Genomic DNA, 12,339 nt, shown 5'->3' on the forward strand with positions numbered 1-12,339 from the left:
ACTAGTTTTATATAAATTATAAGAATACGTTTTTATGATAAATATTATTAACAATTTTTTTTTTTTTTGGTGGGCTGAAGTTTAGAGAAAAAAAAAGAGAGGACCAAGCAAGCCCTTATCATTATCAACAAAGCGCCTTACGCAATTTAGTCTCGAGTCTATCATCTTAACCGAGATTACAAGATTGAAAAAACAGTTCAGACACAGCTCTCTCGTCAATAATTTCCTTTCCTTTTTTTATTCCTTAGCTATTGTGGCTTTCGAGGCAAAATACTGTGGCACAAATCCCGGTAAGCCAACTCTCACTTTTTTTTTATATATATATATAAACTTTGCTGCTTAAAATGGTATTTCTCTTTTTGTTCAATTCACGAACCCTATCTCTTGCTTTGCTGTAATCCCTTCAGCAGGTATCAAAATTTTGATTCTTTTTTCTCTTCTGTTAATCAGAATTGTATTTTTCTTGAGTTTGTTCGGTCCCAATATGGGATTCTTGATTATTGGTGAACATTCTTTCTGGTTCTATTGAATCTTTAATTACTGGGTTTTAGTTTTATAGTTTTTCTGATTCTATTGAACCTTTAATTGCTGGCCTTTTAGTTTACTTCTACAAAAATATTGAATCTTTTAGTACTGATTAGTTCACATTGCTGGCTTTTAGTTTAGTATTCTTTCTGATTCTAATGAATCTTTAATTACTGGGTTGTACTTCACTTCTACAAAAAGATTGAATCTTTAGTTAATTATGAGTTCCATTTGTTGTATTAACTTTCTGCATCTCTGTTGATCCCCTTGAAATAAAGAATACGTTTCTATTTTTTGTTTGTTGATTGGAAGTTAATTACGGTTGAGTCTAGGATTTTCCAGTTTAACTTTTGTTTTGAGTATCTTTGAGCTGAACTTGGAATGATATGAATATCTGAAAAGCATGTGAGCTGGTGAAAATTGATAAGGACCAGGATTTCGGAGGAGGTTAAGGGTTTGGGTTGTGCTCCTGAATAGTTTGATGGTTCCTCTTTTGCCATCCTTTGTGGTTGCGTTTATGTAGCCTGAGTAGTTTATTTGTATACAATGATTATGACCATGGGAACTTGGAGGCATGTAAAATTGTGGCGAAGAGTTTGCAGTTCATCGTTTTTGCCAAACCAGTAAAAGTTTTTTGTGATACTGAGAAAAAATATTTGGATGGTAATGGAGGGATGATCAATGAGATATATTAAAAAATGGCTTGTGAAAGTTTGGGTAGAGCCTATATTTAGAGATGAGAGAGTGCTACAAGCTATAATTGATTTTTTGGAAAAATTAATGAGTTGAGAAATGAGAACTGCAAAAGAAAATCTTGGAAACACAAATTTGCATTGAGTTGTTAAACAGAAATAAGAACATGAAACCTTATTGCTATGAACAAATGCAATGTGTGAGTTGATAAAAAAGACCGCAATGAACATCCTTCTACATGACTACCCCATTATCTAAATCAACTTTGTTCATGCATTCATTTGTTTTAAGGGCCATGAGACATGGACTAAGTCCTCTCCCATTTCTGCCAAGCTTTCACCTTCACGTTTAGCAATGGTAGACTTACTGAACTACTTATGCACTAAGCACAGAAATCATGCTTTAGGCACTAAAATGATTGAATGAGGGTAATTCTCAACTCGAGATATTCAAAATAAAAAGATCATAGGGAGATGGTATTCATTGTTAAATTTGCTAATAAACGCAATCTCCTTCCAGCATAGTTTTATGGAATAACATCAATTTGCTTAGTTCATAGAATGTGCTTTTTCTTCTTTTACCATGAGTGATGAGACTCTTATGAAGAAAATTGAGATGTGCATCTAACAGTAAACATTAGTTTCGTAGTTCTCCTCCTTTCGAATCATCATCATCATCACCGTTTGATGCTACTTCTTTGGTTATCAGATTCTTTTGATTGCTCATGTTGCTTTTGAACTCTTATCTGACTCTTCTTAGTTCTCCTGTATTTGAGATATCAAGTCAGCTCTCCGACTAGAAACTTTTCTCCAAAATGCGCCTGTCCCCCCCCCCCCACCCCCCACCCCCCGGTTTTTTTGAAAGGGAAACCTGCAAGCAATGGCATACACATGCTTAGACTAGTCTAGACTCTACACATCCGGATTTGTAGGGATTCATCGTAGTTTGTTATGTTTCTTGGGAAAACCTACAAAATGGTAGTCGATTAGAGAATTAATCAGTTTGGCTAGTGCTGTATCTTGTCTTTCTATCACATATCCAGTTTTCTTATTCTGTTAACCTTTTATTTTGCAGTTTTCATACGGTAAAATGAGCCTAGATGCTGCCAGAGCAGAGCTTGCCCTTGCAGTCTTGTACTTGAACAAAGCGGAGGCAAGGGACAAGATATGTAGGGCTATACAATATGGTTCAAAATTCCTGAGTAATGGAGAGCCTGGCACTGCACAAAATGTTGACAAATCAACTAGCTTAGCAAGGAAAGTGTTCCGTCTTTTCAAGGTTAGGACAATTCATGTTAACCCATTAATTTCTACGGAAAAGGTACTATTAAAAATTGTTTAAAATTACCCTCCGTTATACTATTGGATCAGTAAAACCCTTGCCGTCTTACTATTCAAATACATATACCCCTTCTTTGACGGACTGGACACGTGGCACGCATCCAAAGCTCTTGGTACATCTGGTCTTAAATTAAACTCGACCCGCCCCATTACCCAAGACCCAGAACCCATAACCTAACCCTCTTCTTCTTCCACCTTATCCCCTCCATTCCTTTTTTCTTCCATGACCACACCCAAAAGAACTAATATGTAGTTAGTATAAATAAGGTGAAATTAAATTCTTTATTTTTTGGGAAATCAAAAACGAAAGTAAAAAACTTATACTAATTCTAAGAAACCAAGTTCATGACTGATCTTCCAAAAACAAATTTAAAATCATATACTACAACTTAACATGACGGTTATTTTATTTCAAAGTAGTTGTTTCAAAATCACACCCAAAAGAAAATCCAAAAGAAGCCTAAAAATGCATGATGAAAAGTAGACCAATCTTTGCCTTACAAGAAAACCAGTTTATAAAAGAATGAGTGGCGATCGAAGAAACTGAGACAGGCTGTGGCCTGTGAGTTGCCCATCAATTTTATCCAACTAAAATTTTGTTGGCATATATTTATAAGGTGAAATACCTATATATCTGTTTTGTTACACATGAAATTTGGGATTCATAAGTTTAATGAACTCGATAAATGTCATTATTTGTCGTTTATATAAATTCATAATGTTAGCAAAATTTTGGCCAAATATTCAAGATTGAAAAGGGAGTAAGGTGGAAGAAGAAGGGAATGGAGGGGATAAGGTGGAAGAAGAAGAGGGTTAGATTCTGGGTCTTGGGTAATGGGGCGGGTCGAGTTTAATTTAAGACCAAGTGTACCAAGAGCCTTGGATGCGTGCCACGTGCGTCAAAGAAGGGGTATATGTGTTTGAATAGTAAGACGGCAAGGGTTCTTCTGATCCAATAGTATAACAGAGGGTAATTTTAAACAATTTCTAATAGTAAAGGGATATTTCAGGACCTTTTCCGTAATTTCTATTGTTTTAAAGAGTGGTAATAATAATAATAATAATAATAATAATAATAATAGCATTTATGTTCAACATTATCTATTATGTCTTAACCGTTTCTGCTACAGTTTATCAATGATCTGCATGGTCTTATTAGCCCAACTGCCCCAGGAACCCCACTTCCTCTCATCTTGTTGGGAAAGGTAAACACTAACTCTCTCTTCTTGTGGTCTCTTCGTTATTCTTGTATTACCTGTCTAACAATGCTGCTGGTTATTTCAGTCAAAAAATGCATTGCTGTCAACTTTCTTGTTTCTGGATCAAATTGTGTGGCTTGGAAGGACAGGCATTTACAAGGTAATAATTTTTTTTTTTGTATTGTGTAGTCGTTCAGTTTCTCTAGAGATAAGATAGTGAAGGGAAAATGTTCTAACATTCTTGTTTTGTTTTACACAGAACAAAGAACGCCACGAGTTAATTGGCAGGATCTCTCTCTTTTGTTGGATGGGTTCCTCGATATGCACTACCTTAGTGGAGGTTATTTCTTACCTTACTATTTAGCATGTGAAATTAGTGCTTAATCATTGCTCCTAGTGTTTGCTTTTATGCCAATAGCTTGTCTTACACTTATGTTACCGCAGATTGGGGAGCTCGCAATGCTTTCAGCATCAATGAAAAAACTGGAGAAGGAACTTAAGAATACCGACAAATATAAGGTTTGCCAATTGCAGGCATCATGCATTATGGTTATTTGGTAGCACTGTGGAATTTCCCTTTGAAGATTATTCTACATTCTGTTGTTTGTGAATCTTGCATTGTAGAATGAGCAATACCGGAGTAAGCTTCAGAAGTCCAATGAGAGGTCTCTAGCCCTGATTAAAGCAGGCATGGATATAGTAGTTGCTGTTGGGTTGCTGCAATTGGCACCTAAGAAAGTCACTCCTCGTGTAACAGGAGCCTTTGGATTTGTTACCTCGTTGATATCATGTTATCAGGTATATATCAATTTTGTATGTCAAGTTACGTTTTCATCTTCTCCTGGTCTACTTAAAGCTACAAGTGATACTATCAACTAAAGTGGAAATAATTTATTACTCATAAAAAAAAAAGTGGAAATAATTTACAATTTAAGAAGAAAAATTTGTGCAGCGTGCCGAAATAAGAAGTTTTGGATGCCTTAGATTAACGCAACTTCAAGAAGTCTTTTCAAAAGGAACAAAGCTTATAAAAAATGAGAGTGTATTGAGATGTCTTATTTTCCTTGTGCAGTTGCTTCCAGCACCGGCAAAGGCCAAGACATCGTAAAAAGGCTCTGATGCCGTTGAAGAATTCCCAAGATCACTAGAATAATTATTTATGATATAAATACTGCTTATGAGTTTCTGCAGTTTGTCTACATGTTGCAGTGGAGGTCTTAGCACTTTGTCTACATGTTACAGTGAAAATTTACCTTGTCTACATGTTACAGTGAAAATTTACCTTGGTACAGAACTTTAATAATGATATGCTGCGTCTTAGATTTACTACATTTTGAATGTATGGCATTTGAAGGCAACATATCGTACTTCAAGAAGATCTCCAGTTCATAGTTTACTGATCAAAAAAATAATCTCCAGATTATAGTCAACAGTATATCGAAGCGTCTCTAGTTGTGAGGACTAGAGATTTGTTTTACACCAATGCTGTTGAACTTTCAATGCGCAGGAGTGCAACTATAATACTGAAATATTTGTTATCTTGTCATACCACCTGTACGATAAGGTTTAACCATGTGATAAAAGAAAAATACAGAAGCAGGATACTCTGATCTACAAGTGGCTTATGCAGCTCTAAAACTAAAAAGAACTGGTGGGAGACTATGTAGTAACAAACCATCAAAGAGAATGGACGGTTTTTACTTGCAAAGTAATGTAGAAACATAAAAGAAAAGAAAATCATAACCCTAAGTCACAATCCTCATCATTGTTCAAAACCGGCAGGTAATCTTGTAATAAATAATTCAGTAGAGTATTGGAGGTACATTTTGGTCTTGAAGACAACTACAAGCTTCGCAACATAGATTATTAGAAAACATCTCTTTTGTACTCGAGCACAGTCTCCAGAAGCTCGAAAAAGAACGATCGTGAAAACTTGGTGAACCTAGAGCAAATCTTTCTTTTCTTTTTCTCTCATGAAGCTGGGACTTCAAAGGAGTGAAATATTAGGGTGCAGCTGCAGCAAATAAAAATATCTATTATAAATATTAGGGTGCAACTGCAGCAAATAAAAATATCTATTATTAAAAACTAAAAAGAGCTAGTTTCTGAAATGAGTCCACATTTCCATCGGTTCTTTCTAAAATAAGGCAAACTAGGTGCTATAACTTCATGATAGAAGGCAACAGACTGAAGCTCACTGAATGCTACTTCATTAACACGATGCCACCACAAACAAAAAGAAGCTGCAATGACCTTGAAGATTCCAATGCTAAAGCAGTTAATGAGATCAAGGAAACTGCCTCAAGCAGCTTCAACATCTGAATTTGGGGTACTTTCTTCAGCTTTCTTTATTTGATCAAGACTTCCTTCAGCTTTCTTGAAATTTGCAACGTACTTCCAACACCTCTTATGTACACCACTCATTTTCTTGGGTGCGTCAGCAATTGGTAAACCTGAATGGAAGACTGTTTTAATAACTTGCAGAAGACGAACATTGACGACAGAAATATTAGTAGTGAGTAAATAGGAATGATTTTTAAGGTCATACAAATATCTGGGAAGACTTGGAGAGACAATAAAACGAAACTAAAGAAAAATCATCACTTGGAAGTGGGATAGTCAGATAAAACTAGCAAGTCTGTCGTGTAATGGAATTTAAATAGCCCTCTTGGGACTAATTTCCTCTTAGTCCTTTGTTCCATATTTTACTGGTAAAGCTGGATGCAACATGAACCATTGAGCTGTTAGACTGCATATACCAGCAAACAGGCAATCAACTAGCGGTCCTCGCGATAAGAACATAATAGGAGTTCCTCTTTCTTTCTTTCCACCCCTATTTCTAAAAAACTCCTATGCCAGAAACCGAAGAGATGCATCCAGGAAAAGAAATCCAAAACCAACCCATGGATCATACGTAAAATGAGTAAGGTCTAAAAGTAGGACCATAATTTATCTAACAAGCAGCTATTACTTGAGTTGGGTGCAAATCTTCTTTTCAAACTGACACCCCAAAACTTTTTCTGTTATCTCTTCATCTTCATGCAATAATAATTTCACTTAAAAAGATCTCCCCAACCCCCATCCCAAAATATAAAATAAAAACTGCATCAGAAAGAATCTAGAGAACAATTTTTTAACCACAGCTTTTACACTTACTTCCTTACTAATTACTATGACCTACCTTCTCTTCCACTACAGCCCAGACAGAAAAAATCTGTTAACTTTGAACTAACAGGGAAAAGGATTAGTGTTAGCCCATTTCACAGCAACAATTTTATCATCACTCCACGAATAATATACCTCTCTCAGAGCGAACAATTGTATACAATTTTTAATATCTGAAAGTTAAGCTTCTAACCTTTAGAGTTAAGATGAGTCACGCTACGTGTGGTGGAGCCATACAGTGTTTAGATATTGTATTTGGTTTTAAGAATTCTAATTGAGTATTGTCAGACTCAGCATTAACAAATGTCAGTATACCACAATCCACCCAAGGGTTCATTAAGAAGCATCCACATATCTTCTTCTGACAACATATGCAAAACTATGTACATAGATATTTTTCTTTTCACCACAGGTAAAGAATTAGTTATTCTCAATATTGCTCAAATAATTGGAGCTGGGCCCTGCTTAAGCAAGAGAGCCTTATTTTTTTCCTTTTTTTTATAATGTAAAAGGAGAACCAAGACAGGACAAAGTTTTTTTTTTTTCAATTTCTATCTCAATATGTCAAGCAATAAGAAGTGATATACATCCGTTTCTTTTGATAAGATGTAATACAACTCAAGGCATTCACATTCACCATATTTGGTCCTCTCTGTTCCTTCCTCATCCGCTTCCTAATAAGATCTTAAGTTTTTGCTAAAACTCACATGAAATTCAAAAATCCAGATAGAACAGATCCCTGCTTTTCATTTACTGCTAATTAATGGAAAACATCCACAAACCATGTTAATGTATCAAGATCTTGGTTTAACAGATGAATTGCCTCTCACAAAACATTCCTTTTGTATATGACATATTGCATCCAAGTTCTCTGCTTGATTTTCTTTTGTCCATGGTTCAAGGTACCTTGATTTTTGTCCTTAATGGGGTAGTTCAAAGATGAAATCCTTCTTATATAGTTATATGTTCATTAATCAGTCATTAGAAGGTTTGCAAGATGGCATATCAGTTGCCAACATTCACCTTGATCCCGACTCTTTATCTAAATCAGAAATGACCCTTCTCGCTTTATGTTCAACTCCTCTTGGGGTTCGTTTTTCTCATTCTTTGCTGGAAATCCAGCTTGTAAACCAAATGAGTATGCATTCTCTTCTCGGATTGAGCCCCAAATTCGATATAGCTGGTTAGGTGAAGGAGGAAGGTGGTATTGGAGGAAAAATTGGGGGAAGGAGGTAAAATTGGGTTGGTGCCCTGATGTGGCATCCCATGTGGATTCCACCTTTGCAAAATGTCAAGCCACGTGGGATGGCATTGGCCAGGGTGGAGGGCCCTAACGGCGGAGGGGTATTTTTATACAAATTCTATAACGTCGGGGGCAATTATTGACAAATAGTATAACGGAGGGTATAAATGATCCTTTTCACATAGTAAAGGGGTATTTTTGACCCTTTTCCGTTTTTTTTATAATGTAAAAGGAGAACCAAGACAGGACAAAGTTTTCTTTTTCTCAATTTCTATCTCAATATGTCATGCAATAAGAAGTGATATACATCCGTTTCTTTTGATAAGATGTAATACAGCTCAAGGCATTCACATTCACCATATTTGGTCCTCTCTGTTCCTTCCTCATCCACTTCCTAATAAGATCTTAAGTTTTTGCTAAAACTCACATGAAATTCAAAAATCCAGATAGAACAGATCCCTGCTTTTCATTTACTAAACTCTATTTTTGATAACCTTCATTTGCTAAACTCCATAAAACTGATACTCCCTCCGTCCCAAAAAAGATGATACTTTTTTGGATTTCGAGAGTCAAACTAGTTGTTCTTTGACCATGACTTATTCATATACCTTTTAAATATTTTATACTGTCAATTACTGTGACTTATATACTTTTTATGTAGTTTCGAAATATATAAATTTTATTTAAAAAAACTTGACGGTTCTATTTCCGAATTCATTGTCAAAGTTAAGAAGTTTAACTCTCGAAATTCATAAAATGTCATCCTTTTTGGGATAGAAGGAGTACTTGTCATCGACTAGATATTTGTAAAATATAGGTAAAGCATCATACTCTCAGAATAAAAAGGCTAATACAAGAATTCTTGTGCGATACAAGCTCAATGTCCACTCACTCTTCAAAAAGACTTGTCAAAAATCCAACTCAACAGCATGACTACCAGATTAGATGACATAAAAAGGTTTTTGCATAAAAAAGCGCCAATAAGATGCTACAATTGATGCGTGAAAAACAAGAAAGAAATCTCAGTTTGTTGATAAATAGCAGAGAGCAACATCTAATATCATAGCTAAAATATAAACAAACCAAGATGATTCCTGTTTGAGGGAGGCAATTTTTGATAGAAAGCATATTCCAGATAGAGAGTTGAAGATATAAGTGAAGCTATTAACAATATGGTAAAGTTATCAACTGCGTATGGTTGTTACCGGCTAATACATGTAACACAAATGTGGAAACTAAACCCTGAGAAAAGCTGGTTGTTTGCATTAAAGACCATAATTTTACGGGTCATCAAGAAAAATACTACACCTCATTCCCAAATCAGTTGCTATGTAAATCCTCTATATCCATTCTGCTCTATTGAGATGTATTTAATTCCCTTACTAAATAATACTATTTTTTTTAATGCAAATAGGTGTTCTCTAGGTCTCCCACTTATCCTACACGGATAAGTTGCTTAATAATAGTTACACTTGTTATCGCCTATAGTTTGCAGATCATCATTGTTTGACATAAGGCATAGAAAGTTTCCGACAAATTTTGAACACTTAAGATTATTCAAATGAGGAATTCAGAGCTCAACACTTTTCATTAAAAGCCAACAAAATGCAATTTTCAATCTATAATGCTCAAGAAACGGTAAATCCATGACTCACCATCTTTATAAGCAAGTCCCCAAGCCTTACCATGTCTACCATCCTGCAAACTCAAAATGAAACCCAATTAAAAAAAATTACACATAAACCCTTAAACCCTAGAAAGTAAACCCAAATGTACGCCAATGCATATTACACTATTACTTCTCCAGAAAAAGAAGAGGTACCTTATAAAGATTGATTTTTGTAATTTCATAGGAGACACCGGTCCAATGAGTCTTGGCCATGTGATAACCAATACCCCAATTAGGCAGAAACTGAGCCACCTCAAAAAGATTCTTCTTTTTCTTTCGTTTGGGCTTCTTCGGTCCATCGGCCGACGACGTCGTTGAAGGATTGTTAGCAGGGGTCGCAGTGCTCAGATTTCTGAGGAAACTGGAAGAGAGCCTAAAGTAGCTTGTGGCCTGATTCACCGTAGCTGCTCTGTTTACAAGAGCGTTCGCCATTTTAAGATAATCTGCTCCAAAACTGTCTGTCCCCTGTTACGTTCTCTCCTATTCAAAATGGGCTATGCCTCAGCGAATCAACGATGAGAGATGAAACTCCAGTTTGCTTCTTTGCCCTAGCGGCGGAGCTCTTTTCTCACTTTCTATTTTTTCTTTCTTTTTTTCTTTTTTCCTTTAGGGTGAGATGTGTAATACTACGAGAAGTAGGCAGGAAAATGAGAAACATTTTTAATGAGATTTAGGCCTCGTTTTTTTTTATTTTAAGATTAAGAACATATACAATTCAAAAAAAAGTGATTAAATATTACATCAATTAGTGAAAATATTAATTTGAACAAAAAAAAGTTATTATTTGAAATAAATTGAAATATTATAAGATATAAATTAATATTTTATGTAAGATCCAATTGTTAAACTATTTGAACTATAAATGAAAATTATATATAATAACAACAATTGTAGTAACGAAATGTAACCAAAAAAATATTTTGAACGTAAAATATTCATACAAGATATATGACTTTTAGCTTCATTTAGTAATATTACTATTTATATTATCAAGTGTTAATTCAAATTAGTAAGATGTTAGCCATATGTTTGCAATGCATTACCGTAGATCTCGATGTAAAAAACTTTATTTGCTAATACAAAGATTTGAGTAGTTTAATTTGAAGATCTAGAATATTTCTTATGTTAAAAAGTAAATATTCTTTGTTTTTTTAAAACTTTTTTTACACGGATTTTATACTTTTTTCTACAAAGTTCAGAATTGTCTAAGTCAAAATATTATTACGTATTTTACAACACTTTTTGGGGCCTCAAAATTTTTGGGGCCTAAAGCGAAGGCTTTACTAGCCTCACCCTTAAGATAAGTTGTATATTTCTAAGCAAATAATCTGTTTGAAGATTGCAAAGATGTAGTAAATGGTATGATCTTAAACACAAAATAGGAAAAAAATTGAGGAAGTAAAGAAGCAATTCTTGAATAAACAAAAGAAAGCATGGTTCAATTATAAAACATGTAACATATGACGAATAATTCAAGAGCAATAGCACACAAATATTCAGAAAGCACTGAAATATAAATCTTACTTATGTATACATTATCCGAATTCTAGCCAAATATGAAACTATAGCGGCTCTAATTTCAACAACACAGAACTTCATTATCCGAATTCTAGCCATAGCAAAGTTTCTTAATTTTGGACGAGCTTCATAAACACCAATTACGGTTTATATTTCAACTAGAGAAATTGAATTTCAGTCACTAATATGCAATTCTTGAAGAAAACAAAAGAACGTTCAAAAGGGACTATGTGAATCTGCAAAAGAGAAAAAAACATTGCTACCAATTTAGAACACGTCCCAATTAAGATTTACGATTTAGAGAATCGGGATGTCAACAAAATCAAGAAAAATTACAGAAAATTCAGAGATTCAATCAAAATAGAATATCCAAAAGTGAGAACAAGACACAAAAAAGAGGCAAGCAAAACCTTCTAGTTTAGCCCCTTCTCAATCGTATTTTAAAAGGGTTTTTTTTGAACCCTAAACTCGAAACTGAAATTTACCATTAGAAAAGTGGAAACAAGATGGAGAATTCCAAGTATAATTTTCAAAATCTTACCCAGAAAAAAACGGCGGTTGCGAGAGAGACGTGTGAAGGATGAAATTTGTTTTGGGTTTAGAAGAAATAGCCTGATGTCAAGAGAGAGAAAAAAGAGGCGTGTATTTTCGGTATTTTTAACTCTGAACGGAATTAAGACTCAATTAAATCAGACCCAATCAGACCTAATCAGACTTTTTAAAAATAAAAAAACAAGTATACTTAATGGGCTAAGATTTGATTCATTCGGATTCAGACCCTTATTAAGTGGAATAAATGAGGCCTTAGAGCCCGTTTAGATATAAGAATTTTTTATTTTTTTCCGAAATCAATATTTGACCATAAAATTTTAATTTTCACTTAAAGATGAGTTTGAAAATTTTTGAAAATTTTAAAAACTCCAAAAAACTATTTTTAAAAATTTTCACTTAGATCATTCATAAACTTCAAAAATAATCCAAAATTAT

At 34.4% G+C, this 12,339-nt stretch overlaps 2 protein-coding genes across 5 annotated transcripts; one reads left to right on the forward strand and one right to left on the reverse strand.

The window, feature by feature from the left end:
- Positions 1-43: 43 nt before the first annotated feature.
- LOC104213500 (peroxisomal membrane protein 11D-like) lies at positions 44-5,088 on the forward strand. Of its 2 annotated transcripts, none has more exons than XM_009763021.2 (8): positions 44-290; positions 2,293-2,496; positions 3,689-3,763; positions 3,843-3,917; positions 4,017-4,097; positions 4,202-4,276; positions 4,382-4,555; positions 4,830-5,088. In XM_009763021.2, exons 2-8 carry the CDS (start codon positions 2,308-2,310, stop codon positions 4,863-4,865), a joined length of 705 nt encoding a protein of 234 aa, XP_009761323.1. In that variant the 5' UTR covers positions 44-290; positions 2,293-2,307; the 3' UTR covers positions 4,866-5,088. The 2 variants fall into 2 exon arrangements, with proteins under 2 accessions (XP_009761323.1, XP_009761324.1); XM_009763022.2 differs by lacking the exon at positions 44-290 and adding an exon at positions 325-410.
- A 336-nt stretch (positions 5,089-5,424) lies between these two features.
- LOC104213499 (uncharacterized) lies at positions 5,425-12,045 on the reverse strand. 3 transcript variants are annotated; one of them, XM_009763020.2, is made up of 5 exons: positions 11,894-12,045; positions 9,988-10,314; positions 9,821-9,863; positions 6,011-6,210; positions 5,425-5,771 (listed from the first exon to the last, which is right to left on the reverse strand). In XM_009763020.2, the coding sequence occupies exons 2-4, from the start codon at positions 10,264-10,266 to the stop codon at positions 6,059-6,061; spliced, it is 474 nt and encodes a 157-aa protein (XP_009761322.1). In that variant the 5' UTR covers positions 10,267-10,314; positions 11,894-12,045; the 3' UTR covers positions 5,425-5,771; positions 6,011-6,058. The 3 variants fall into 3 exon arrangements, with proteins under 3 accessions (XP_009761322.1, XP_070026730.1, XP_070026728.1); XM_070170629.1 differs by lacking the exons at positions 5,425-5,771; positions 11,894-12,045 and adding an exon at positions 11,359-11,380 and having other exon boundaries at positions 5,815-6,210; XM_070170627.1 differs by lacking the exons at positions 5,425-5,771; positions 11,894-12,045 and having other exon boundaries at positions 5,815-6,210; positions 9,988-10,396.
- Between the last annotated feature and the right edge of the window lie 294 nt (positions 12,046-12,339).

The sequence above is a fragment of the Nicotiana sylvestris genome, chromosome 1, assembly GCF_000393655.2.
Source record: "Nicotiana sylvestris chromosome 1, ASM39365v2, whole genome shotgun sequence".
In the NCBI taxonomy this organism is placed as follows: Eukaryota; Viridiplantae; Streptophyta; class Magnoliopsida; order Solanales; family Solanaceae; genus Nicotiana; species Nicotiana sylvestris.

Coding starts and splice junctions, on each gene's coding strand:
- LOC104213499 (XM_009763020.2), bottom strand. CDS start 10,266: ATGGCGAACGCTCTTGTAAACAGAGCAGCTACGGTGAATCAGGCCACA. Junction 9,864..9,987: donor CAAAAATCAATCTTTATAAG/GTACCTCTTCTT, acceptor TTGAGTTTGCAG/GATGGTAGACATGGTAAGGC. Junction 6,211..9,820: donor GGGACTTGCTTATAAAGATG/GTGAGTCATGGA, acceptor TCTTCCATTCAG/GTTTACCAATTGCTGACGCA.
- LOC104213500 (XM_009763021.2), top strand. CDS start 2,308: ATGAGCCTAGATGCTGCCAGAGCAGAGCTTGCCCTTGCAGTCTTGTAC. Junction 3,764..3,842: donor CTCTCATCTTGTTGGGAAAG/GTAAACACTAAC, acceptor TGGTTATTTCAG/TCAAAAAATGCATTGCTGTC. Junction 3,918..4,016: donor GAAGGACAGGCATTTACAAG/GTAATAATTTTT, acceptor TGTTTTACACAG/AACAAAGAACGCCACGAGTT.